At 38.4% G+C, this 27,263-nt stretch overlaps 1 protein-coding gene across 1 annotated transcript; it reads left to right on the top strand.

Moving 5' to 3' along the window:
- Positions 1–106: 106 nt before the first annotated feature.
- On the top strand, positions 107–26,410 carry ttc9b (tetratricopeptide repeat domain 9B). Its single transcript, XM_039683821.2, has 3 exons — positions 107–762; positions 23,616–23,798; positions 26,192–26,410. Exons 1-3 carry the CDS (start codon positions 315–317, stop codon positions 26,284–26,286), a joined length of 726 nt encoding a protein of 241 aa, XP_039539755.2. The 5' UTR covers positions 107–314; the 3' UTR covers positions 26,287–26,410.
- The last annotated feature ends 853 nt before the right edge of the window (positions 26,411–27,263 follow it).

Genomic DNA, 27,263 nt, shown 5'->3' with positions numbered 1-27,263 from the left:
TTATTTATTTCCCGCTGCTCTTTAATGTAATCGTGATCCACAGTAGCACCATCATCATCTCCCCACGATTAATTCCTTCCCATAATGCCTCGCTCTAGTCGTTGTCGCTGTCTGTGGTGCTGAAGCTGCTGTGGCCGGAGGCACGAGTCGTCCTCCTCCTCCTCCTCCAGCATCTCCTCCACGTTACCAGAGACACCCGTCATCTATTTGTTTACGTGCTTTGTCTCTTTTACGCGTTTTACAGCCGGGAATCTTTATTGTTGTTTTTCCGGTCGCGCCTGTGTTTTTCGCCGCTCGTTTGGCTCGTATCCTTTATGCACAGCACGCTGCTCCAGCCCTTAAAGCGAACACAGGCACCCGTGTCGGACCAGCATGGCGTCCTGAGCGAGATGGAAGCGAAGCAGCACTCGATCAAGAGCCTGAAGAGCTACCCGGAGGCTGGGGGCCGCAGTCTGGCGGCGGCGGCGGGTGGGGACGGCGGCGGAGGGTATCGCGTCGGCGGCGCGGAGATGGAGATGGAGGCGAACATACAGAAAGCGATCGACTTCAAAGTGGAGGGTCACCGATGCTACAAGGAGAAGAAATTCCGGGAAGCTATTGGGAAATATCACAGGGCACTGCTGCAACTGAAAGGGGTCCATCTCGTCGACGGGACCACCGGATCCGAGGTGAACCTCCTCAACCAAGCCGCTGCCAAGCTGACAGAAGAGCAGAGGAGAACGGTGGAGAGCACCGAGATCGAGTGCTACGACAGCCTCACAGGTGAGACTCGGGAACGGCCGCTGCCATTGTTCAGAACCGCTTGCTATGAGATGCTGTCGATAAGGGTAAGGTGTTGGAGGCTATATGGACCAGGGCTTAAATACAGATGTAATTCCACAGCAAGAAAACAATTGTGTGTTTATACAGACAAGACTGAAAACAATCGATCAAGCATTTGCCAGCAAATTCTGGTTCCCAGAACGTCAGTGTTTGCATCTCAGAACATTCTTTTAAGGTTTGTTTTTGTTTAGCCAGGAAAGTTTTCTTAACGGAAACGGAACGTTCGTATTTGGTTTGTAGAACGTTACTCTAACGTTAATTTAACGTTGCTTTAACGTTCCCCAAACCTTTGTAGCGACTCCGATATATCTTTACTGTTCTTTATTTACGTGCCTGGCTTAACATTTTAGCTATAAAGTTGGATTTAAATAGTCGTTATAACGCGTTTTTATTGATCTCATTTCAACATAAACGCGGTATTAAACTTATTTCAGAGCTCTGTATGTCATTACACAAAAACACATGCCACGTTTAATGATAAGCATTAAAATAACCACGAAGGAACGTTCTGTATAGCCTAGAAGTTATTTTTTAGGCTTTAAAAGAAACACCCTGCAATGTTCTAGGAATGTTTCTGACCAAAACAAAACCCCTAAATGAACATTCGTAGAAAGTTATTATTTGGTAAAAAAAACAAAAACAAATGGGAACTAGATAATAGTAATAGAGTGATAATAGTTTGTGCGATTATTTGAGAGAGCAAGAAGATTAAACGCACCACATGACCTATTTTGATACTATGCTAATCTCTTTATTAATTTTTTCTCTTTCAAGTGAGGTAAAAGGTTAAAGTATCAGTTCCATATCCATTGAGAGAAATAAAGTAGAGACTTTCACGCTTTGTCCTACATCTATAATGACTCAACATCATACCTCTGTTATAAAAGCATGCTGTTGATTGTTTTGTGGATGGGAAATGTTGAAATTACCTGCAACAAATGTTACATTTTCAATAACATTAATTCATTTCCTTAGTTTTAGTCTTTGTTGATACATGTTAGCAAAAACATAGCAGCTTCAAAGTTAAAGCTTATGGAGAATTACAACATTTTTACAACAAAACCATATTAATATGGCTCTTGATCAGTATTCTTCAACTATGGCTTTGTGTAGCCGATACACTCTCCAAGCGTTTGTTGTGTCTACAGTCTGAATTATTCCATTATAGTGTGATTAACTTACACATCGATGCAGATCGTTACCCAAAAGTCATTTGAAGTAAAAATGTTCAGTTTAGTTGTCGATAAAGAGGGGATAACACAAAACGGATCACAGATGCCGACTGTGTTTGCTCACTGAGAGAATATTGGTTAATACTCCTGCACATGTGTGATCTGGATGTGTGTAATGCCTGGTGTTTGAGGCCCTTGATGTCTCCAGCGGACTCACACGGTGCTCCATTTGAGCTTGGGCTTGAATGTCACCAATGTGGCGAACACTTCAGGCCCTCTGGGGGAAGCATTATTGCGTGAAAGAGAGTCACCACTGCAAAATTTCCATTTGTGTGAATTCCCTCCCTCCGTCACCTTCTTTTGTTTGTCCTCCTGCATCAGGATGAGGGTGAGCAGGACATGTATAGAGAGAGAAATGCTTATATAAAGATGCATTAAGATTAATTGAGGTGCAGAGTTTTGCGTTTTGTCTAGTGTTTATTAATTATTTTTGTATCTCCCATTCAGTTTGGGTGACTAATGCCGCCTTGAAAAACTAACAGCAAAGTTCTTTGTTCTTCACTCTAAATTTGCTAGGTTGTTTGAACCCAAAGTTGGGTCAAATATGGACCAACCCAAATGTTGGGTTAAAAAATGCAATTAAAAAATGTACAGTTGAAAGTTGAAGTTGGGTTAAAATTTGAAATGACATTTTTAACCCAACATTTGGGTTTTTCCATATTTTACCCAAAGTTGTTTTGAGTCGTAGGGGTAAAAAAAGGTTTGAAACATCTTTGCCGTTACGCTCTAAAAAATGCTGGGTTGTTTTAACCCAATTTTGGGTCAAATATGGACAAATCCAAATGCTGGATTAAAAAATGCAGTTAGAAAATTTAACCCAACTACTGGGTTTGTCCAAAGTAGTTAAGGAGTAAAGGAGTAGTTCACTTTTAAAAAAACTTTTGCTGATAATTTACTCACCCCCATGTCATCCAAGATGTCCACGTCTTTCTTTCGTCAGTCGAAAAGAAATTAAGGTTTTTGATGAAAACATTCTATAATGGACTTCAATGGGAACCAAATGGTTCAAGGTCCAAATGAGAGTTTCAGTGCAGCTTCAAAGGGCTTTAAACGACACCAGTAGATGAATAAATATAAATACAAAACAATAAATACAAAACTTAAAGTTTTATAAGCACAAATGCTCGCCTTGCTCTGTTCTCTGATGCGCGTTCGTGACTCTCCCGTTCATCAAAATGAACGAATCTTTCGAGTCATTTCATTCATTGAATGAACCAAATGACTCAAAAAGATTCGTCAAAAAAAAAAATCCATTAAATGGAGAAAAATCGTGCAATGTTATCATCAAAAACCTTAATTTCTTTTCGTCTGCAGAAAGAAAGACATGGACATCTTGGATGACATGGGGGTGAGTAAATTATCAGCAAAAGTTTTTTTTTTAAAAGTAAACCTATCCTTTAAGTCAACGGGTATAATTGTGGCGATAAAACACTGAATAGGTCAAAATGATTGATTTTTCTTTTATGCCAAAAATCATTAGGATATTAAGCAAAGATCATGATCCATGAATATATTTAGTAAATTTCCTACCTTAAATATATCAACATTTTATTTCTGTAAGTGGATGCAGCACAATCACAAACAGAAATGCAAACCTTTAAAGGCGATTTTCTCTATTTTTTTGCACCCTCAGATTCCCGATTTCAAATAGTTGTATCTCGGCCAAATATTGTGTTATCCTAACAAACTATACATCAATGGAAATCTTATTTATGTATTTATGACTAAATCTCACTGCTTTTGTGGTCCAGGGTCACATATTTGCCTGAATTTTTGTTCAAAATGACTTTTGGTCCTTGGACGTCGTGTAAAGTCTCTCATGCTAGTTTTAATAGATCGTTCTCAGAATGATCTTGTCGCAACACAATCTTTGATCCATAAGCATGCACAAACATGCTTTCTGTATTGTGTCTACATGGCGTCACGTGACTATCAGCCCATTGCTCTTGCTGTCCTCAGCGATTGTTCTGTGTGTTGCCAAGTAAAGAGAGAGATGAATAGCCTAGTGTGTGTTCTGCAAATATGAACGAGGCTGTTGTGTGTTTGTGTGAGGGAAAAGGCCTTCTAAACTCGGTTTGTTGGCCTTGCATCTGTATTGTTCAACTTCAGCCAGACACAGCAACTTCTGAACCACTCTTTCCTAAAGCCCGCTGAGTCGCCGCCAGCGAACACGAGTCTCGGCTCAGCGAGGTGTCATAAGTCAGTCTTGATGGCACCAAGAGACTATACAAAATGCAATATCTGAAACTCGACTGAAAGAGGAAGATATCAAAGCAGCTGAGCAAAGAGACGCTGTGAAAGAGAGAGGAAGAAAGCATAGGTGAAAACCTTTGCATTATTTATTTATTTATTTATATGATAAACAAAAATCAAGAAATACATGTGCCAAATACAGTTTTATAAATCTGTCTGAACAGCAAGAAGATTACCTGTTCAAAACACCACATCTAAGCCGAGAATTCCCAAGACCACAAAACCGGATTTCTAAGTGGGTTATGTCTACATTGAAACTTTTTGGTTGTGCAGTTACGCAGAAACTCTGAAGTACTTTTCCAGCACCCACCCTCACTAGCTTTTGGGGAGCTCTTCACATATTGTATATATAATATGTATTTTATATACATTTTTGTGTTGAGTTTCCAGCATCTACTGACTAGGGCTGCACGATTATGACAAAAAATCATAATTGTCGATTATTAATTACGATTATCACAATTTACATTGAATGATTTACAATTTACATCCAAATAAAACGGCTGAAAACTCCTGAAAAATTTTCAATGCTTTTCTATGTTTAAAGTAACACCAAGTAACTTTTCCTCTTCGGTCGCCCTACTGGTTGGAAACGAAATTGTCCATTGCCGCTGTCGTAAATAATTTAGCCTACCGTCGCACGCACGCTCGCTTTTTATCCAGCACCGGCTTTAAAATGAACGATGTCCACAGACAAAGTAGAGTATGTTACATGATTTCTTGAAAGGATGATGTATTGCGACATCAGAAACGAAGAAAAACGAAATAATGAGTATTGTAGTGCTTGATGTAAAGCAGTCGAATTTTGTAGTTCTTTTTGTGGTCCGGTTTCTACCCGAACCCCGAAGTTACATAGTGCCAGTAAAAGTGATACAGACCCCGTCAGGTGACGGCAGGAGTGCCTTTCACCCTGTTACGACTTGATGAACCACTGATAAGATTTTGGAAACATTATTTTAAGTAAACAATGTTAGATAGTGTTGTTTTAATGCTAATTATAATTATAATGTTACACTAACTAAAATTAAAACAATGGGGAAAAAACCCTTAAGATAAGCTGTAAAAAAAACATTTTAAGTACACAGAATAATGTAAGTGGACTTTTTATAATTGTGCCTTTGAACGATTACATAATTGTGGCGTCCATAATTGTAATCGCGATTACAAATTCAATTAATTGTGCAGCCCTACTACTGACCACAGCTAAACTATTCCGATTAGACTGACTAACTTGTATGTTCTTCAATAGTGTATGGTGGGAATGATGGGAATGTGTAGTGATTTATATCGCATTCATTGCGTGCCAGATATAAGGCTGAAACCGAGAGCTTGTGAAGTCACTGCGGCATTAAATCAACACTTGTCGTTTTAGCACATTTCAAGCTGAATGTATTATTAGAGATGACTAGAGAAGCAATACTAGTGTGAGTAGAAGTTTTGGAGGATATAAAGCCCTCCCGGCCTGTCAGAGAACAGATTATGAATGCACATTAATTAAAATAAATCATTTTGTACAAACATTCTGTAAAAAAAAATAATTGTCAATTTTGATTTCATGGTGACTTTAAAAAAAAAACTAAATTGCATAAGATAATATATAAATACAATTTATTCCTGTGACTGTAAAACATATATATAAGTTATGTCATGATCAATAAGTTATGTTTTTAACATGTTTTTACATTGCTTTAACTAATCAAAATAAGTTAAGCAATTTTCAACTTTCTTTTATAAAATTCAACTCATTTTTTAAGCCCGATTAATATAAATTAAGTTGAAATTACTTAAACATCCATGTTGATTGTACTTAAAATATGTAAGGCAACTTTCAGCATTTCCAGTGTCACATGATCCTTCAGAAATCATTATAATATGCTGATTATGATTATCAATCTTGTTTTTTTTTTGTTGTTTTTTTTTTTATTCTTTTCATCACGTAAGGCCTTGGAGAAATCATGTGTATCTAACTCTCCCTGACCTTTTGCTCTCTCATTACGACTGCCGGTGACAATCAATAAACTTCTCAACCCTGATGTCCAATTAGAAGTGTCCGTGTTAAACTGAAATCAAGACTTTCTCTCCGCTTTCCTCTCTTTCTGTGCTTGGCTGACTCTAGTGGTTTGCGTTATACATTCATCAAGCTCTTATCACTCTCCCAATGCTGAATAAAAGGAAAGCGATATAAAACACGCTCTTTTCATCGGTCTGGAAGACTGTCGGATGTGCATTTGGGACGAACGCGAGGTGAGGAGTATAGAAATGTGACGGGGTGAGGTGTGTGTTGTTATCATGGTGGTTGTTGAGCGCTGGCAGCTGGTGCCAGACCCGCAGATGGCATGGCATCGCCATACGGTTCCTCTGGGCACAGGCTTTACTTACTGTACAGTACATTGTATTATGTTATAGCGCTCTGCCACGACCTGGGGGGATGGAGGAGAAAATGAGAGAGATCATAAAGTCCTGGATGAGTAGAGGTTCGGCAGTTTGTGTGTGTGTGTGTGTGTGTGTTTGTAGAGAGACTGTAGAAACTGAACATGTTGTATAGGTCCCTCTGCACTCTTCTCGTGTTTCATTTTTCAAGAAGCTAAGAATGCTTGCAAGGCGTCCATAAGAAATGCTGAAACTGCAATTAAGTCGGTTGAGAGAACAAGTGGTATGAAGGAATAAATGCAGGAAGGGAAGGAATATGAGCGCTGGTGAATAGGCTTGCATTAAAGGGCACATATCACGCAAAATCCACTTTTTTATCCCTTAAATGCATTTTGTTGTATATTTGGAGTGTTTATAAGTACAGAAAAGATGAAATTATTCTCTTCAGGTGATTCGTTTATATCTTTATATTCTGTTTTGGTCATATTTTTCAACCTGTTCAGATTTTTCTGTTGTCTGTGACGTTTTTTGAGCAAGATGTAAACAAAACTGGTCCAGAAGCACTTCCTGTTTCAGTTTTTTAACACTACATAAAAGCTGGGATAAAATACAAACAACAGAACATATAAAACTGAATCAAAAAGTTAAACAAACATCTTTTAAGATTTTTTCTTTACATGTGAAATAAAGAAAAGAGTGTTACAAACTGAAACAGGAAGTGTTTCTGGACCAGTGTTGTTTACATCTTGCAAAATGGTCTATATATATAAAAATCTTTGTAACATTACAAATGTCTTTACTGTCACGTTTTGATCATGCATCCTTGCAAATTAAAGTAATGTATTTAAAAATAAATAAATAATGAGATATTTCTGACCCCAGCTGATATTTTAATAGTCCTAGCTCTTCCGTGCTGCTGCAGTTTTATATCCTGCAATGCAGTAGTGTTAGTGTTTAAACCTACTGTAAGCATGTCCTAAAAACAGAAAGCTGTCCCGTAAGGACTCTAGCAACTCCCGGCAATGTCTCATGGTGCTGAGTCATGTACTGATGGGTGTTTGCGAGAGGGAACACACCCCTGTGCATCAACACAGCGCTAAGATAACCTCTCCAAGGGCCACTTAAGCTTATCTTGACCTCAAACAATACTGTGTAAACAGGTTAGTGGAGTGATGTAGAAGCAACCATGTCTTGAAATTAAAGGGATAGCTCAAGCAAAAATTCTGTCATGGTTTACGTACACTTAAAGTCCCCCTATTTTATTCCTTCAAGGGGTGGTTGATTATTATGATGTCACTTTTCTAATTTTAGTTGGTGTGTAATGTTGCTGTTTGAGCATAAACAACATCTGCAAAGTTACAACGCTCAAAGTTCAAAGCAAAGGGAGATATTTGCTTTTGAAGAAATCGTTTTTTTAAGGACTACAACAAACGGCTGGTAGGAACTACAGAGCTTCCTCCCGACATTAGTGACATCACTAACCCTAATATTTACATAAACCCCACCCCCAGGACACACAGTCCATGTTGAGAAGAGGAAGACCCAGATAGCAAACTGACATTGAATCAACGTGGAAACGACGTCTCTCATGACATTGAAACAACGTTGATTTGCTCATCGAATTAATGTTGAACCAACGTCAGACGCGGCATTATTTAAAGCTAAATGAAATCGAAAATTGGTTTGCTTTCATAACGTTGAAACAACGCGTTGATTTCAAGTTGATTTTCCGTTAGTTTTGAAAGAATGACGCGTCTGACGTTGGTTCAACGCTAATTCGATGAGCAAAACAATGTCAGATCAACGTTGTTTCGATGTCATATTTCCACGTTGATTCAATGTCAGTCTGCTATCTGGGGACCTACTGTAGTTACTCACAACAGTTCCTATACAAGCGATTTATAGATTATCCTGACGGAATATGCTAATTGAAGATAGTTAACTCCACATAAATTCATCAACTAACCATTCAGAGATGTTGTCACTTCTTCTTAAATCTCTCCATCTTTGTCTGACTCCGGTTTAAACATAAAAAGGCAGAACAGTTTCTGATATTTTAGCGTGTGTCTGTCTGAGGTAATCGGAGCTGCTAACAATCACACTCTTGAAGCTCCGCCCACTGTGTCGGGAGCTGCAGCTCATTTGCATTTAAAGGGCCACAATGCGTTTTTGCTAACCCTCAAAAAGTGACAACTTTAACATGCTATATAAAAATATCTGTGGGGTATTTTAAACTAAAACTTCACATACACACTCTGGGGACATCAGAGATTTATTTTACATCTTGTAAAAAGGGCGTTATACCACCCCTTTGACCAAAATTAAGTATGTAAACGTTTTTTTTCCCCTTTGTCATGCCTTAAAAATTGCTTGAATGTAACTCTACACCCATGCCTCATTTAGTACATGCGGTTCTATGAATATGCAAATGAGCCCCGCCTCCACTCACTCACTCAGCTCAGAGATTCACTCATTGACGATCACACGTTGATCTGATTGGCTACAAGGTAGTTTGTTACGTCAGAAACAGTGTTTTTGAGACTTTGAGTCTTTATAAATTGGTTCACTGCAGTTTTAAGAAGAAAATACTCAGCAATGGTGTTGACTGATGAATTTACACATGGTAGCATATTAAAAACGTATTAAGGATAGTTCCTCTCTGTGATGTTGTATATTTTCATCTTTGATGCCTTTGGGTGCCGTTGCCTTGGGGAAGCTCTGCACCGAAACCCTATGTGAGCTTGCACATGTTTATGTGAATGTGTTGTAGATGAATACTGGAGGTTTCAGCTCTCGATGCTTGTAATGATGCTGACAGCAGCACACAGCTCCAGATGCAATATTTGTGTGCAGGGTTTAAAATGAAAAAACCCTGGGAAAGTCTGGCGTTGCATTGCTATTTCAAACAGAAACAGGATTTTCCCAAAAACATAATGACAAAATAAGTCAAAATTCGTTTGGTAACATAAAGAGTAAGTTCTGACATCATGTATTCACCCTCATTTCGCTGCATTTCACCAGTTTTACAATACAATAAAGGGGTGCTGGGATGAAGCATTTTTATTGGTCAACCCAAAAGTCTTTTTTTTTTTTTTGACAAAAACCCAGGATTTTTCCATTGGCTTTTGCAATGTTGCAGAAAATAAGGTCTGTGATCTACAAAAGCTTTTGATTCTTACTCGTTTTTTTTTTTTTTTTTTTTTATTGTGATAATCTTCACAAATGAACCCAACTTATGAATATAATCAGCTTCAGAAGAATTGGGATATGGTGCATAATTCACTTGGACGACTTTTGTGATATTTTTATGGGATATTAAGCAGACAGTCTACTGATATTCTAATGAGAGTTAGTTGACATGTATTTGCAAAGTTACTTATAGGTCTTAGAATGTGTAAAGTGGACTATCGAAATAATGTGTTACCTAATTGCATGTAAAACGCAACCTGATCTCATAGCTTATTTGTGAGCGAATTCATGTGTTGTATGGAAATGTACAATATTTGGAAAGAAACATAGCATGAACTAACCCTCAGTGGGGCACCAAGAATATTTTAAAGCTGGCCAGTATGATGGCCCTGAACTTAGATATATCGCTGTAGTAAAACAGGGCATTTCTAGATGTCTACTTGAGTCTGCATAACCATGAACATCCAGGATGATTATAGTCCCTGGTGTGTGAGTTGTTCACAGAGTTGTAATGATGCTGACGTTAGTGGAGGTTCGAATATTCCCTGCCTCGTCATGGCGTAAAGCTGTTGTCTGGTGGTGTTTGTCCTCTGAATGTGAGCCGCGTGCGTCCGCTGTACCGCTGATTCACCGTTGGCCATTTCTAGGACGCGGAGTCATTCAGGGACAGTCATCAGCCCTCCTCATTAAATTCAACCCGACGGGTCCGAGACAACAACACTTTTCCGCCGGGAGATGTCCAAGTGAAAACCTCCCCGTGTTGCAGTTATTCATTCTCAAATCTCTGATTTACACTCTCAGACAAAATGGTACAATAGCTGTTAGCGGGGCAGTATTGTGCACGCTTTTGTACCTTATTTACGTATTGGTACCTATATGGTACAGACTTTTTGAAAGGATACACTTACAGCTTTGAGATTAGCAAAACGCTTGGTAACACTTTAGTTTAGGTTTCAGTTCTCACTATTAACTAGTTGCTTATTAGCATGCATATTACTTACTAGGATATTGGCTGTTTAGTAGTATAAAGCACATATTAATGCCTTATTCTGCATGCATGATCATATTTTACATCCTTTAATCCAACCCAATACCTAAATTAACAAGCAGTAATTAGGAGTTTATTGAGGCAAAAGTCGTAGTTAATATATAGTGAGAACGGGACCCTAAACTAAAGTGTGACCAAAAGTTAATTTGTCCTATTTTTTCTGATGCCATAGAAAATACACTGCAGAAATAGATTTCTTTAATCAGTATTTTGCTTATATCGCTAACACTTAAGATCTCATTACTTAACATTACACTGTAAAAAAAATATTTTCAAGATTTGTTATTACAACATATTTTGTCAAATTAACTTTATAATAATTTGTTTAGTTGAGATAACTTATTTTGAGTTTCTGATGGTTAAATTAATCTACTTCATTGTATTTACTCACTTTTTCCAGTTCAATCAACTTAATTTTAAGGCAACCCCTTACTTTTTTAAGTTAAACCAACAATATTTTTTTTACAGTGTAGTTAATGCATTATAGTTCACATTAACTTGCTTCGAGAAATATATTTTTACAGCATTTATTAACATTTCTTTTTTTAATATATCTTAGATATAAAATATAAATATAACATTTCTTAGATTTTAATAATGTATTAGTAAATGTAGAAATTAACATTTAACTACAGGAATTAAATTCCTTAACTATTGTTATTAGTTATTAGTACAATAAAGTATTGTTGTCAGCTTTAGTTCATGTTAACTAATATTAACTGTGTATATATATATATTTTATATATATATATATATACTGTGTATATATATATATTTTATATATATATATATATATATATATATATATATACTGTGTATATATATATTTATATATATATATATATATATATATATATATATATATATATATATATATTAGTTAACATGAACTAAAGCTGACAACAATACTTTATTGTACTAATAACTAATAACAATAGTTAAGGAATTTAATTCATGTAGTTAAATGTTAATTTCTACATTTACTACATACACTTTTCTACATATACTTCAAATATCCTGAATTATACACAACCACCACACTTTAGCATTTTTAAAGCCATCAAGTCGAACACAAGTAATCAATTTTAAAACTATATATCGAATATTGAAATATAAGAAATTAATCAGGGTGCATCATGTAGTATAAGCATTTTGGAAATGTTCGCCCATAAGTATTAAGTATTAAGGGACGTCTCTAAGGATCTCTATATGATCTAGCTCTTTCCGCTAATATGCATATTCATCAAGTCTCAGTTAATGCCCTTGTCTAAGTGAAGTTACATCGTGATGTTTCCATACAGTCATAATGGTTTACTGAAACCTCTGGTGCTAAGTGCATCGCTTAAGGGCTTTCGACATCAGCATCATCCTCTATAACCTCAGCATCAAATTTCACATTTCAAATCAAGAGTCCATACAGGGATGTTTTGATTACAGTCAGCATGTGCATATGGTGTTTTGGGGGCATTATGGGATTGAGCTGCATTAATATTTCATCCTCTCCTCTTCAACATGCTCAACGATTCTCTCTCTTCTGAGATGTTTTCTGGAGCTTACGAGCAGATCTAACTGTGCAATCTAGGCTTTTTCTTTCCACAAACCATGTTGCACTGTGGGTAATCCCTGCAGATAGGGGTGATGTGAGGCTGGTTTCCATAGACGACAATGACTGTGAGGGTTTTGTGGGAAGAGAAGGGAAATATCACAGCTTTTTTTATAATTAAGGTGACCAGGACATTTTTACATGCCCCGATGGACAGACATTTGTATACACCCATGTGGAAAACATGAGTCATCAATATTTTTTGGCCCATTTTCCAGGGACTATTTAATGCATATACCTGCAAAATGTGTATTTTGTCTGCTTGAGATGTCAAAAGTGGTGATCATTTTCTGTAATGTGAAATAAGGATCTGAGATGGTTGTTTTTTTTTTCCTCATTGGGTGAAAAACTGCAGAGTCATATATGCTGTCCGCTCCCCCGGGGTATATGTGCATGGTGTGGTGATCAAGGCTGTCGTTCTGTGATTGCAGATGGTCAGAGAGATAAAGAGAGAGAGAGGGGCAGAGGGAAAAGACAAGAGGGGGAAGGGGTGGTGAGCTAAATATGGTGAGTGGGCTTCATCGAGTCCCTTCAGAGAACGGCAGTGAGCTCAGCGTTCAGTGTATGAGGGCAGACTTCACCATCACACACTCATGCAATCACAGTTACCTCAGTCTCTTACTGAAGGGTTTCTCCAAACCCCACCCCTTCCACCAGTAAATATCACATTCATTTTCTCCATAGGGAAAATGTGTTTTTTTTTTTTTTTTTTCTCAAGAAAAGAAACAGCACTGCATTAAATACATTAAAAGGGACATATCATGCAAAATCCACTGTTGTATATTTGGAGTGGTTATAAGTACAGAAAAGATGAAATTATTATCTTCAGGTGCTTCGTTTATATCTTTATATTCTGTTTTGGTCATATTTTACAACCTGTTCAGATTTTTCTGTTGTCTATGACGTTTTTTGAACAATTACGTCACAGTATTTGGAGCGGAACTGACAAATAAGGACATTGACTACCGGTCCAACACTTCGAGCAATCCGACATTATTATTTCTCGCTCTGATTAGTAGTCCAAGCTCAATGATGCAGAAGTTACGAAGGGTTTGCCAATCGACTTCGTCTGAAATGCTATAAAATGCTGTATTCTGCTGCCAGGCCAGTAGATGGCGATGTAAAGAAACTCTACACGCTTGCGACGTCTCTTTGTAGGCCAAAACGCGGAAGTGAGTTAGCATTTTAGCATTACGGTTCCTTCGCCCTAAAGTCTATGGGATTTTTGAATGGGTTTTTGCTAAATCACCTGAAATAAGGCACGTGGTGAACAAAGCCTCTAAATATTTTCACGTTTTGATCTATGGCATAAAACACACAGTTATAACCTGCTTGTGGTTTTTAAATTTTATTGTGTCTGCTTGTTTTTTTTAAATCTTTATATAGGCTTCAAAATGTATACGTTTTGGATTAACTTGTAAAGATTATCTTGATAGACAAAACGTGTAAGGGTCACAACTCTTTGTTGAACACATTTTCCAAAAGTCTATGGGGAAAATGCATAGCTTTTCGATCGAGGGAACTCATGCGCCGCTAGTTGTCCTACAAAGTCACGTCATCACTTCGGCACTCTATACAAACCATAGACAGTAAAAGAAATGGACACAGCGACCCCATTGATTTCAACGGAGTTGAGTATTAGCTGTCTATGAGCTAGCAGCAGGATCAACTTTATGACTCTCTATGGGCTTCTCCCTTGACTTTATTGGACATTATGCCTCCACGCCCCCCCGATTGCCTGCGAGCTTCTCCTCATGTCTATACGGTAATTTCTCTACTGTGCGACGGAGAGTCGATTCGTTATGACGCAATCGCTAGCCTATATTTGTACGAAAACTGCTTCTACGGGGCCATAACGTAAGATACGAGGTAAAGGAGCCTTTTATACATTGTCGTGTTTCTTTAGAAATAAATAATGGATAAATGGAGTCTTTGGACGCCTCAGATGTAAAGTTATTCGCTGTCAAAGTGACGCCAAAATGAATGGGAGTCAATGGGATGCTAACAGCAGGTGAAGTTCTGCTACAATGGCGGCTCTCGCGAGGCTTAAACCTACGGCTGATGGATTACCGCCTTGATACAAACAAGCAATCTGGCGAATGCATTGCCATTGAGACATTTTGTCAGGATGGATGATAATGTTGGTTTATTACTGTTTGCGACCCTGGACTATAAAGCGGCAAAATCACGTACTTGCGCTTGCCTATAGTCTGATCATGTAATATTCATGCTCATGATGTCACTGCTTTCACAAATTTGTGCTTTTGCAGTAGAGCCCGACCGATAAAGGATTACCGATAAAAATATTTTTGGGTTTTAAAATCCGATATTCCGATATATCGGACGATATTTTATTTATTTATTTATTTTAAACTGGACATGATAGTCACAAATTTTGTCATGCTTACTTGAGTTGAGAGAACTGATGGGGATGTTCTTTTAATTGTTATTCAAGCAATGTATGTATCGTGACCAACTCAACGTGTGTTGCCAACAGGGACGGTGTAGAGTGCCCTCTGGTGGACAATCTATACAACTCCAACACTCATGACATGGTTCAAGCGTGTTTCGTCCGTTTTTATTTTATTTTTGAAATATTCATTTATCGGCCATTATAACTGCCGATACCGATAGTTTGGAAAATGCCTAATATCGGCCGATAATATTGGTCTGGCTCTATTTTGTAGTTTGCACGGAGACGATTTCCAAAAAATTTTGAAATCCGCTTGCTTCATGGTTTATAACTCTTTAATAAAGTTTAAATGAATGGGGGAAATACTTCCAGGACCAAGCCTGCTAAAAGTGGACGAACACTCTTGTAACGTTACTCCGTTGCGAATGTGATTTCAGTGATATCTGTCAGGTATGTTATGCGTATGTTTGCCTGTTACACGTGGACATTTATTTATAGCACCTGTTAACTGTTAGAAACGTATTACATTTGTGGTGAATGTGAATATAATAAGAACAAAGACCGTGAAAGGAAGATGATTTTGTATGCGATGTGATGAATGAAAATGGGTGAAGTGACTATGCACTTGCCAGACTCGGAGAGGAAATGAGATTCATACAATATGAATAGGTAATTTACTCCTAATCAGAAATAGTGAGCTAAAGAGGAGAAGCCGTGGAGAGGAGGAGGCGGGATGGATTGATGGATGGGTGGAGAGACAGTCGATGGTGGCTGCTAAGTCTCAGGGTCTCATGATTTAGGGCAGCGTCCTTCAAGCCACAGTGCACCGACTGACAAGGCCATTATCAACAGGCTTCAGTGCGGGGAGGGGAACTAGCACTTAGCAGTTGCTAATGTTTGAATTATACATGTGAGCTCAGGGTCCCGCTGCCTTGTTAAATCAGACTAAACTATTCCAGCTAAACTATTCCGAGACCTGCTATTGCTATCTTTTAAAGCGGTCTGTCACTATTTTATTGTTTAGGGTTGATATGTTTTGTTAAGCTACTGCCTTTTTAAAAACTGCATGAGGAGGGAAGCTTATCCTGCTGTGTTTTATATGATATTGAAATCATGTGACGAATTAAGTAAACAAGCAAATGCATCACGCTAAAATGGGCAAAATGAGTCATGTGTTTATCATTGCACTGTAAACTGTGAACACATTACCGTGCGTTGTCATATGTGGTTGCTTGTGCTGACTAGACCTCACTAGATCACTAGGTGAGATCAGATGGAGAAGTTGGGGACACTCCACCTATTTGCATTAAGCATTCCCTTGTTAGAAACCCAGTTATACTATTGAATGGTCGCGCAACACTCTCTTATTTTCCCCTGAGACGAGAGAAATCTGCTATTTACCTTTTTCACTTCCTCTTACAATGAAGCAAAAATCGTCATTTTACGTCATTGTAGGAGGAAGTGTAAGAGGGGGGATTTCTGTAAAGACTACAAGCACTAGATCCCACCCTTTAAAACCCGCCCATAGGGGGCTGGGCCTAATGCATAAACAGACCAATCACAGATCAGTGCCAGTGCGTTTTGAGTTCACCGGCAGAAACTTTTTGAAAACATGGACGAAGGTACTGAATACGCAGACGGATGCATTATGGAGGATTACACATAGTGTCGGCCATCTTTTTTGGAAGCTAAGCTAGCAGGCTCCCCAGACAGCAAACTGACATTGAATCAACGTGGAAACGACGTCTCTCATGACATTGAAACAACGTTGATTTGCTCATCGAATTAACGTTGAACCAACGTCAGACGCGGCATTCTTCAAAGCTAAATGAAATCGAAAATTGGTTTGCTTTCATAACGTTGAAACAACGCGTTGATTTCAAGTTGATTTTCCGTTAGTTTTGAAAGAATGACGCATCTGACGTTGGTTCAACGCTAATTCGATGAGCAAAACAATCTCAGATCAACGTTGTTTCGATGTCATATTTCCACGTTGATTCAATGTCAGTTTGCTATCTGGGTCTTGTTCTGTGGAGAAAGCCGAGTGTTAGGGGTTACAGTCCTCTTTTTCCCGGACATGTCCGGCCGTCAATGTCCGGGATTCAGCTTTTGCTTTCTGCAGTCGCCATTCATTGTTTACATGCACAGCTTTTGTTTCAATCTAACTGAATTCATTCCCATTGGTGAATCTGACTGTAGTGTTTACATGGACGCTAAACAAGTGATCGGTGGATGTGCGTTTTAACATTGCTAAGAAAATTCCCGCTCCTCCGTGAGAGATACGAGACCGGTGCGTCTCACAGGTGTCGCTCATCGGTAATCACGCCACCGGCCTCGCGCCGTTCTCCCGCGGCCCTCACTCGTCCCGCTCGCCACAGTAAACATGATGAATGGCGACTGTAGATCGCAAAAGCCGAATCGCGGACATTTTGGGCGTTCTCGAAACACATTTTCGGGCGGACTCATCTCTAGTAGCCTAGACTTGTTGTTTAACGACTGCGTTCTGTTACCGGTAGGCGTGGCCTCCTAGGGCAGCGAAGCAAGTGCATTCTGGGAGTTGTTGTCTTTCATCCACATAAGCCAAAAATACATTATCTGACTTTTCTCAGTCTAGAAAGCTCCAAATTCAAAAATAGTTTCACATTTCTTCTACATAAATGACCCATTTTGAATACACATTCATCTTTCCAGAGATGGAGTGACCTTTTAATCTGGCAAGCTCTATTCTGATTGGATATCCGGTAAAAAAATATATGAGAAATTCTGGAAATAAAGTTGTTTGTTTATGTTTCCGTCTGTACGGACGTTAGTTCATGTTGTTTCTTGCTCAGAAAAAGCTGCAGTGTGGACTAGACCTTTGCCGTTTAGTAAAATGTCTGGCTATGTTGAGAGTAGGTGTTAATCAGTGGCGTAGGTGAAGCGGAGGATCAAGATGTGGGTGAGAAAGGACACAGAGGGAGGGAAGATGTCATTCAGACGGATGGGTCCCTGCATCAACCATTAAGCATTAAGAGAACTAATTACCACCAGAGTGACAGCAGGGTAATCACCACAAACCAACACCGTTCCACTCCTCTAGCTGATGCTGTCAGCCCCGCACCTGTCAATAGAGGAAAACCGCTCAGAGAGGGAGAGAAGATAACAAAAAGTGCAAAAAAGAGAGAAAGATCCAGTCCGCTGGAGATGGATGTTCCTGTAGGAGGGCGTTTGAAATCGATTACCCTCCAGCTCTCCCTCCCACTGCTCTGCCTCACCTTGTTGCTATTCTCTGCGCTCCACAAAGCACACTCTTCACTCTTCCTTTCTCCTGACTAACCGGTAGCTTTTCTGCACATGTGAAGGTGTAAATATGAGGGGAATCCTGAACATTTGCTAACCGATCCTACCTAGTGCACTTCTTTCTCTCCTACACACACAACAGCTGTCCCTGCACCTGTTCAGTTTTTGGAAAACTCTAGTAATCTTCGAAATCATCTTAAAGGGATAGTTTTCCCAAAAACAAAAATTCTCTTAGCAAGTTGCTGTAGGTACCGTTGGATTGCAAAAGTTTTGTACAATAGTTTGGCGATTGAAAGCTTGGCATTTAGGCATCAGGAAGGCTAATGGTGCGTTCACACCGGACGCGAATAGCGCGTCAGCCGCGAGTGTTTTCAATGTTAAGTCGATGCAACGACGCGTTACGCATGTAAAAATTCCTGCGGCGCGAATGAGGCGTAGAGTGCGACGTGAATGCGCGAATTGTGCGAATTGAGTGTCTGGTGCATTAAGCGCGAATGTTTTAGTTAGTGCTATTTGTGGATTCACACGTTTGACGCGAATCCGCGTCTGCTGCCCGAGTTGAAAAATCTGAACTTTGGCGTCAATTCGCGCCGTGTTAACCAATCAGGAGCCTGCTGCTTGCTCACATGGTGAAGTAACTGGATGCTTCAATAAATTATTTTGTAATATGACTAAATGCCTAGTGTGGTTCTAATGCACATCAAAGCAAATATTTTATCACTTAAAACTTTATTTCAATATACGAGACATGTTCATTTTGTATTGAATGTTATTTATTCCATTTCTAGATTATATGAAATATTATTATAATGTAGAAGGGTCTGGTGGACACAAATACGGTGACGGTTATTCCCAAGACGCTGTTCTGCTCTCCAGAGCAAATACAGAGCGGTGACTCTCTCAATGAAAGCTCGATCAACATAAAAAAGATGGCCGCCAACGGGTTTCGATTCTCATATGCATAAATTTTACTTGAAACTTTAGTTTTTACACACGTCAATTTCGCTCTTGACGGCCGAATGGATTCAAAGGGTTCAAGCGTATAACTACACGCGGTAGGCGCGAATTTGACGCGCTATTCGCGTCTGGTGTGAACGCAGTTAGTTTTTTTGTATTTTTTTTTTCTTTTTTTAATATCTTTACCAAGGTTTCGCAGGCGCCAATAGTTGGGCCTTCCAGTTCACACGAGTAGTCGTTAATGTAAGCGTTGTTTGTTGTCTGAACCACTGTAGACTGTGCTTTTAGGTTACATACGTTTTTTGGGGGTTCTTTGCACAAGAATCAATCTTTGATTGAAAATGAACCATGAAAGAGAACTGACTTGTCTATAAGTCAATATAATATATAGCAGAGCAGATGGTGCTTCATCATCAAGGGTGACAAATCTATCCAACCCCCTCAGGAAAGTTGGATTATTTCGACATTGACCCTGTTAGTATTTGAGGACCAGCTCTGGTCGTTGCAGTTATATTCTCTCATATAACTGTGATGTAGCATAAAGAAAGATCATCAGGTCCATTAATATGTGATGCCATCATTATTACACGAATAGAGCCACTCAGCAGACACTTAAGTGCAGTCCTCAATATCCACAACACCACACCTTATCCATTTGTGTGATGAATCAGGCTGCAGAGTGTGTGTGCGCTTGTAGGTGTGTTGTGGAAAGAGAGAAAGGCCCAGCGAGAAAGATCAGGATATCACAACAGTTAGGATCCATTAGACCATTATTGCCTGAAACTGAATACACTGAGAGCTCGCCAGGGTTTCAGTTGCCCAGAATGAAGATGGACAGGACGCTCGATGAGCGTGATGATGGTGGTGTGCCGAAAGGCAGTTTCTCTCTCTCTCTCTCTCTCTCTCTCCATCCCAGACCAAAAGAGACAGGCCTGCCCAGTTAATCACTTTAGATCACGGTTTAGATGCATGAAATGACACCTTTAAGGCCCGTACACACCGGGACGAATATCAGCACGCGTTATTCAATTCGTTTTTTGTGTTCACACCCAAGCGATTTTCGCTGACGATGAGCCGAGTGAACATGCAAATTCATTCCCTGACATTAGATGGCGCCCATTCCATTCAGTTTTCTTTTATCAAGATGTTTGGAGTCGCCGTCGCGTTTGTCATATAGTTCTTTATGTTCTAGCACCAACGAGACCAGCAGCTCTACATTCATCTTGCCTCGCATCTTCCTCGTCTTATTTCTTCCTGGCTGTGTGGACGGCGACGCTACTTGGCGTATATCTTCTTCTCCATTCCGTATGTGTGCTCGGCAAGACCGTTTTGTGTTTGAGCGCCCCCAAGTTGTGTTTTACTGTAACTTCAGAAGCTCCAAACATGTGAGCAAAAGCACCAATCTCATTGGTCGGATAGTTTTTGACGTGGCGCGTCAAACTAAAAAAAAACAAAGCTGAGGTGTTTTTTTTTTTTTTTTAAATTACACTTTTACGCGTGGCGTTTTAACGCTGTGCACACTCACATTGGCGCCCTTTGTTTAGTCACGAGGCGTTAAACGTCGGTGATTACCGCATACGAAATTCGTCCCAGTGTGAACAGGCCTTTAAAGCTGCAGTAAGTGATTTCTGAGAAACATTGTCAATTTTTTTTCCCACCAAAACAAAACAAACACGTTCCTACCCAAAATGATCACACCCCTATATCAATAGCTCCGCCCCCAACTCCCCCTAATGAGTGGACACGCCCCTTATTGCCGACTGGCTACAAGTTTGTTTTGACACTCGGTCTGATACACATTCAGACAGCGTTTTGAGAAACAGCGTTTCTCAGAAATCACTTACTACACTATAAGTAAATTTCTGTATTGTCTTATAGGGAAACTCAATACAAACCTAAAGCCAAATGTTGTTGTACTGCATGTGACGTTTTGTCTCCTGAAATTTGTACTGTGTTATCTTGCGGGAAATTATAACAAATGAAAAAGATAGTGGGAGAGAAAGGATTGAAAGCCTTGACGAACTCTAGTTGGAATGAAATTTTAGCTATAATGAACTCATTTAGAGGAGATTTTTCTCTCTCAAAGCTTTTCATTTGTCATCTAATCATCGTTTATCTCACCACTGCTCTTATTAGTTAGTCCTTCTGTCTTAACCTTCATTAGGTTCGGCAAAACATGTTTTTCTCTCCTCTTTTCCTCCACTGACTGAGTCTGATTTAACAGCTGTTAACAGCAGTCAGCAGATGTTTGCTTTATATGAGTTTATGTCTCTAGATCACGACACAACCTTCCTTTTATCTGCGATTTTCTGGGGACTGAATGAATCATCCTGATCCTGACCCTTGTGATTTTTATCTACTGCTGGTTTGGCACTTTCAGTGTAAGAATATGTGTGTTGAAAAATCATCTTGGATTTGTGGTGGACTGATATTTTCTGTCCTGATGTCCTGCCGACATCCGTGACTCAGGACTTTCACATGGGTTTCAGCGACAGGAAGAGTGATAGAGGAAGGTAATAGGGAAGGACAGATTGAGATTGTCAGTATAAAGCTGCATCTGTTGTCAGTGTGTGTGTTGGTCAGCAGGCTCTGGACTGCACTGAGAGACATTAACCTTGGCAAGGGTCAGACCTCTGCCAGTCACACCGGCTCAAGAGTGGCGCCGCACTGATGCAGTAAACAGGTGCAGGACTAGATACACATTTGAAGATACAGCAAGATCATAGATTTTTACTGTGGAATCAGTCTCCTGATATTTGATAATGACAAGAATTAATAGTAAAAAATGATCCCTATAAACTTTAATAATATAAATAAATACCATATGTATATGTGGATATGTATATGTATATATATATATATATATATATATATATATAAATAGATATAAATAAATAGATATAAATAGTCTATTTATATTTTTATTTAATTAAAAAAAATTATATTATATTTATATGATATATATATATATATATATATATATATACACACACATAAATATATATATATATATATATATATACAGTATATGTATAAATAGTCTATTTATATATTTTTTTAATTAAAAAAATTAATATTATATTTATATGATATTTATATATACACACACACACACACACACACACACACACACATATATATATGTGCAAGGATACATTAAATTGATTAAAATTGGCAGTAAAACAAGCACATTTCTATTTCAAATAAATTCCTTTCTTTTAAACTCTATTTATCAAATAATCCTGGAAAAAATTATCATGGTTTCCCACAATAATTTTAAGCAGCACAACTGTTTTTACAACATTTATAACAATAAAAAAATGTTTCTTGAGCAGCAAATCAGCATTTTAAAATGATTTCTAAAGGATCATGTGACACAGAAGACTGGAGTAATTCAGCTTTGCCTATACATTTTAAAATATATTAAAATAGAAAACCTTTATTTTGAATTGTAATAATATTTCACAATATTACTGTATTAAAAAAATGGAGCCTTAGCATAAGACTGTAGTACATCATTCCTTAATTTAGCAGGTGCATAAAAATAATGTGAGAAGTGAAGTCAGGTCATAATAATTCATTGAATTGCAGGGTGTTCTAAACTCTTGAACATACCGGACACATGCCACACACAAACACAACACAATCAGTGAGCTTAAATTGAAATATAAAATTGAGTTTCCCAGCCCCTGCCATCAGTGTCCAGCCATGTCATCTGCTGTTGGAATAAATAACCGTCATTGGATGAAGGGTTGAACACACACACACACACACACACACCAGCTGTCGGAGGCGCCGCAGTAATTCATTTGCCGTGCAGATGTTCTTTCAGGGCCAATGCTTCTAATTAGCTGCGTTCTTTTTTTAAATCCAAAGACCTCCAACATTTAATTAATTCAATGAAATATTAAAAATGCACGTGGAAAATGTTCATATAATTATCTGATCTGTCATTAGATTCATCAAATATTTTTTATTCCGGTTATATATAAACCCTTTAGACCTGCATCCCTGTTCGATAGGCTACAGCATGCACATTTTCAGACGCATCCAACACTTTTAAGCCGCAGCTTTCGATTAGGATGTGTCTCGTTTGGTTTATTTTCTCTTTAGACAGCAGATAAAACAATTACTTCATCTGTGTCACTGAGCCTAGAGTGGCTAAAAGATGCAATTAGACCTTCACTTTGTGCTAATGTGGTTATCTGAAACCAATCGCATTAAAAACTGCTGCTCTCAGAACTTCAGGACAACTGATGACTGCGAGAAAACATCCTGCGCTTTAATTCTGCTTCATCTCTCAGGCCAGGGTTTTGGACCACTACTGTATATCATGCCTATTTTTCTCCCAAGAAATTCATTTATTTCAGCTGTTTTATTGTTTAGGCCTGTCCTTTTCATCGTACTAATCCCCCTTTCTTCTGTTTTCCACTGTCTCGTTCCTCATAGCCTGCTTGCTGCAGTCAGAGCTGGTGAATTATGAGCGGGTTAAGGAATACTGTTTGAAGGTCCTCGGACACCAGCAGGATCACTTTAAGGCCATGTACCGTGCTGGGATTGCCTTCTACCACCTTGGAGACTACGAGTGTGCCCTGCGTTACCTACGCGATGCCAAGTGCCGTGAACCCACAGGTGGGTTATGATCGCTTTAATATCATACACAGCGGCGCTTCTCAAATGGTTTTGCATTGTGACTTAAAGGAGTAGTTTCACTTTAAAAAAAAAACTTTTTGCTGATAATTTACTCACCCCCATGTCATCCAAGATGTCCATGTCTTTCTTTCTTCAGTCGAAAAGAAATTAAGGTTTTTGATGAAAACTTTCCAGGATTTTCTCCATATAATGGACTTCATTGGGGACCAACTGGTTCAAGGTCCAAAAGAGTTTTATGTCTTGTTTTATATATGAAGAGTTCAGATGCAAAAGCCTCTAAATGCCATTTTTCTTCTTTAATGATGATTTTTATCAAGCTTGTATATTTAAGTTCAGTGATTTCACTTAAATGGCAATGAAGATTATCTATTAATTGTTAAGTGAAATTACTGAACTTAAATATACAAGTTTGATAAAAATCATCATTAAAGAAGAAAATTTCAAATGGCATTTAGAGGCTTTTGCATCTGAACTCTTTATATATATATATTTTATTTCAGCTTAATTTCAATACATTTTAATAATAGTTTTAGTCAACAAAAATGAATCTTCTGCGACCCAAACGTTCAGAACCACTGATATATGTGCATGTCCATGGCTGTTATGTTATAAAAACTGGTAAACATTTACCTGTATGCATGTTTGTACATGTGTATGCTTACTGAAGCAACTAAAGATTTTAAGAAGGTTTAGTCTTACGCTGCGTTCACACTGCCAGCGGCATTCATTTTCAATGGAGAGCTGGCGATTTCCGACAGTGACTGATGGCGATGCGACAAAGACAAGATATGTTTATTTATGCAAATGAAGAGAGGCAACAACCAATAGGATTCAGTGGAGCACATGTGATCCACCTATACATCCTGAAGTGGAGAGTGTTGCCGGTGTGATGTAGCAAAAGTATGTTCTGATTTCATAAATATTTAGTATTATATTTAGTAATATTTAATCACGCAATTCTGACTTTATATCTCGCAATTCTGACTTTATAGCAAGCAATTCTGACTTTATATCAAGCAATTCTGACTTTATATCTCGCAATTCTGACTTTATATCTCGCAATTCTGACTTTATATCTCACAATTCTGATTTTATATCTCGCAATTCTGACTTTATATCACGTAATTATGATTTTATATCACACAATTCTGACTTTACATCTCGCAATTATGATTTTATATCACGCAATTCTGATTTTATATCTCACAATTCTGACTTTATATCACGCAATTCTGACTTTATATCTCACAATTCTGACTTTATATCTCGCAATTCTGACTTTATATCACACAATTGTGACTTTATATCAGGCAATTCTGACTTTATATCACACAATTCTGACTTTATATCTCACAATTCTGATTTTATATCTCGTAATTCTGACTTTATATCACGAAATTCTGACTATCTCGCAATTCTGACTTTATATCACGTAATTATGATTTTATATCATGCAATTCTGACTTTACATCTCGCAATTCTGACTTTATATCTCGCAATTCTGACTTTATATCACGTAATTATGATTTTATATCACACAATTCTGACTTTACATCTCGCAATTATGATTTTATATCACGCAATTCTGATTTTATATCTCACAATTCTGACTTTATATCACGCAATTCTGACTTTATATCTCACAATTCTGACTTTATATCTCGCAATTCTGACTTTATATCACACAATTGTGACTTTATATCAGGCAATTCTGACTTTATATCAGGCAATTCTGACTTTATATCTCACAATTCTGATTTTATATCTCGTAATTCTGACTTTATATCACGAAATTCTGACTATCTCGCAATTCTGACTTTATATCACGTAATTATGATTTTATATCATGCAATTCTGACTTTACATCTCGCAATTCTGACTTTATATCTCACAATTCTGACTTTATATCACGCAATTCTGAATTGCGTGAAATAAAGTCAGAATTGTGAGACAAAAGTCGCAATTACCTTTTTTATTTTTCATTAAGTGGCAGAAACAAGCTTCCATAGAAAGCTGATATTCTCCATGTGTTTTCTCTCTGTCTCCGGTCAATTCATTTGTAAATTGCATGAGCTTATTTTCTCCATTAGATTGAAAGATCTGAAAAAGAGCGCCCATAGACCCTCCCCTCGAAGAAATCAGGACAGAAGTGATTGAAAGTAGACAAAAGAGACAGTGTCAAAAAGTGATGGTGACAAAAGTGTCTCGCTTGTCTTCCTGTGATGCGTTCAAACAAAACGATTAACCTGGTATTAAATCTTAAAACCAGATGTAAAAGTCACTGGCAGTGTGAACGCAGCTTGATGCTGTTGTCTTTATTTCTTCCTCTCTTGCACTTCTTATTTTCTGCACTTCATCTTCCCTCTATCCAGACACAAACGTGCTGCGATACATCCAGCTGACGGAGATGAAGATGAGTAAGAGCGGTCATCAGGTGCGTGAGAGCGGGAAAGAGTCCTTGGGTTAAAGACGCCCACTGCTCCGCCCCTCATGCCTCGCCATAACCCTGATAGAAAACCTCTCCTCTCGAGTCTCTCCCCCTTTTCCCACAATGCCCCCCATCCCGTGGACGACCAGGACACATGTGCCGCGCCCCCTTCTGAAAGCGGACTGAAATGGGCACAGCACCCAGCGACTGTCTTTTCTCGCTCTGTCCCTTTAAATCCAACGAGAATCTGACTGATGAAAAAAGAGGAAATGCTCTATTATAATTGTATAAACACTGACATTAGAATTTAAAACGACATGATCGAATAAGGAAATGTGCATAGTGAAAAGCATGGGTGGCTGAGTTGAGTGTATAGAGTGAAAGCACACGTATCAAAGCCACACACTTGCCGATGATGAAGGTCAACGATTTGGATAGTGACCTTTGAACTCACTCTGATCCATTGAGAAATCCCCTCTCTACTCAATACAGAGGAAAAGCAATGTTTCACAACTAGATCTCACGCTCGCCCGTCAACGCCTGTTGCTTCGTCTCCGTTTTCTCTCTCTTGAATTTGGGCATATCTCAACTCAATTTCAATTCAAGGGCTAATTCAAGTGTTTGTAATTTGTCCTTTGATTATGTTTGACAGTTTGCTGTACTAAAGTGGCTTGAGCGAGTTGTTATCTTTCCCTTTCTCAAAGGTACGACATTCTCCGTACTGATGTTAGCAGGTGTTTTGTGAACCTCGTTGTCCATTTCCCTTGTATTGGACTGTCGCTTAGCCCCGCCCCTTTAAGAGCTTCCTGATGATGTCACAGTGGTTATGCAGCCTGTTGGAATATTAATAACTAATGCGGGATCCAGTGCTTGATAAGGTCTGTGAAACTTATTATATATTTAACCCAGACATCAGTGTTACAAAATAGCGATAAGTAAAATTGTAGTTGTGACAACCATTAATGTTTCACAAAAGCATTAAGTGTTTGTCCTCCTCTTCATGGTTTGTTATGAAA

Source organism: Pimephales promelas, chromosome 10 (assembly GCF_988280905.1).
Source record: "Pimephales promelas chromosome 10, fPimPro1.hap1.1, whole genome shotgun sequence".
NCBI lineage: Eukaryota > Metazoa > Chordata > Actinopteri > Cypriniformes > Leuciscidae > Pimephales > Pimephales promelas.
The sequence above is the reverse complement of the archived record's forward strand: the minus strand, read 5'-3'. Positions and strand labels throughout refer to the sequence as shown.

Coding starts and splice junctions, on each gene's coding strand:
- ttc9b (XM_039683821.2), top strand. CDS start 315: ATGCACAGCACGCTGCTCCAGCCCTTAAAGCGAACACAGGCACCCGTG. Junction 763..23,615: donor GTGCTACGACAGCCTCACAG/GTGAGACTCGGG, acceptor CGTTCCTCATAG/CCTGCTTGCTGCAGTCAGAG. Junction 23,799..26,191: donor CAAGTGCCGTGAACCCACAG/GTGGGTTATGAT, acceptor CCCTCTATCCAG/ACACAAACGTGCTGCGATAC.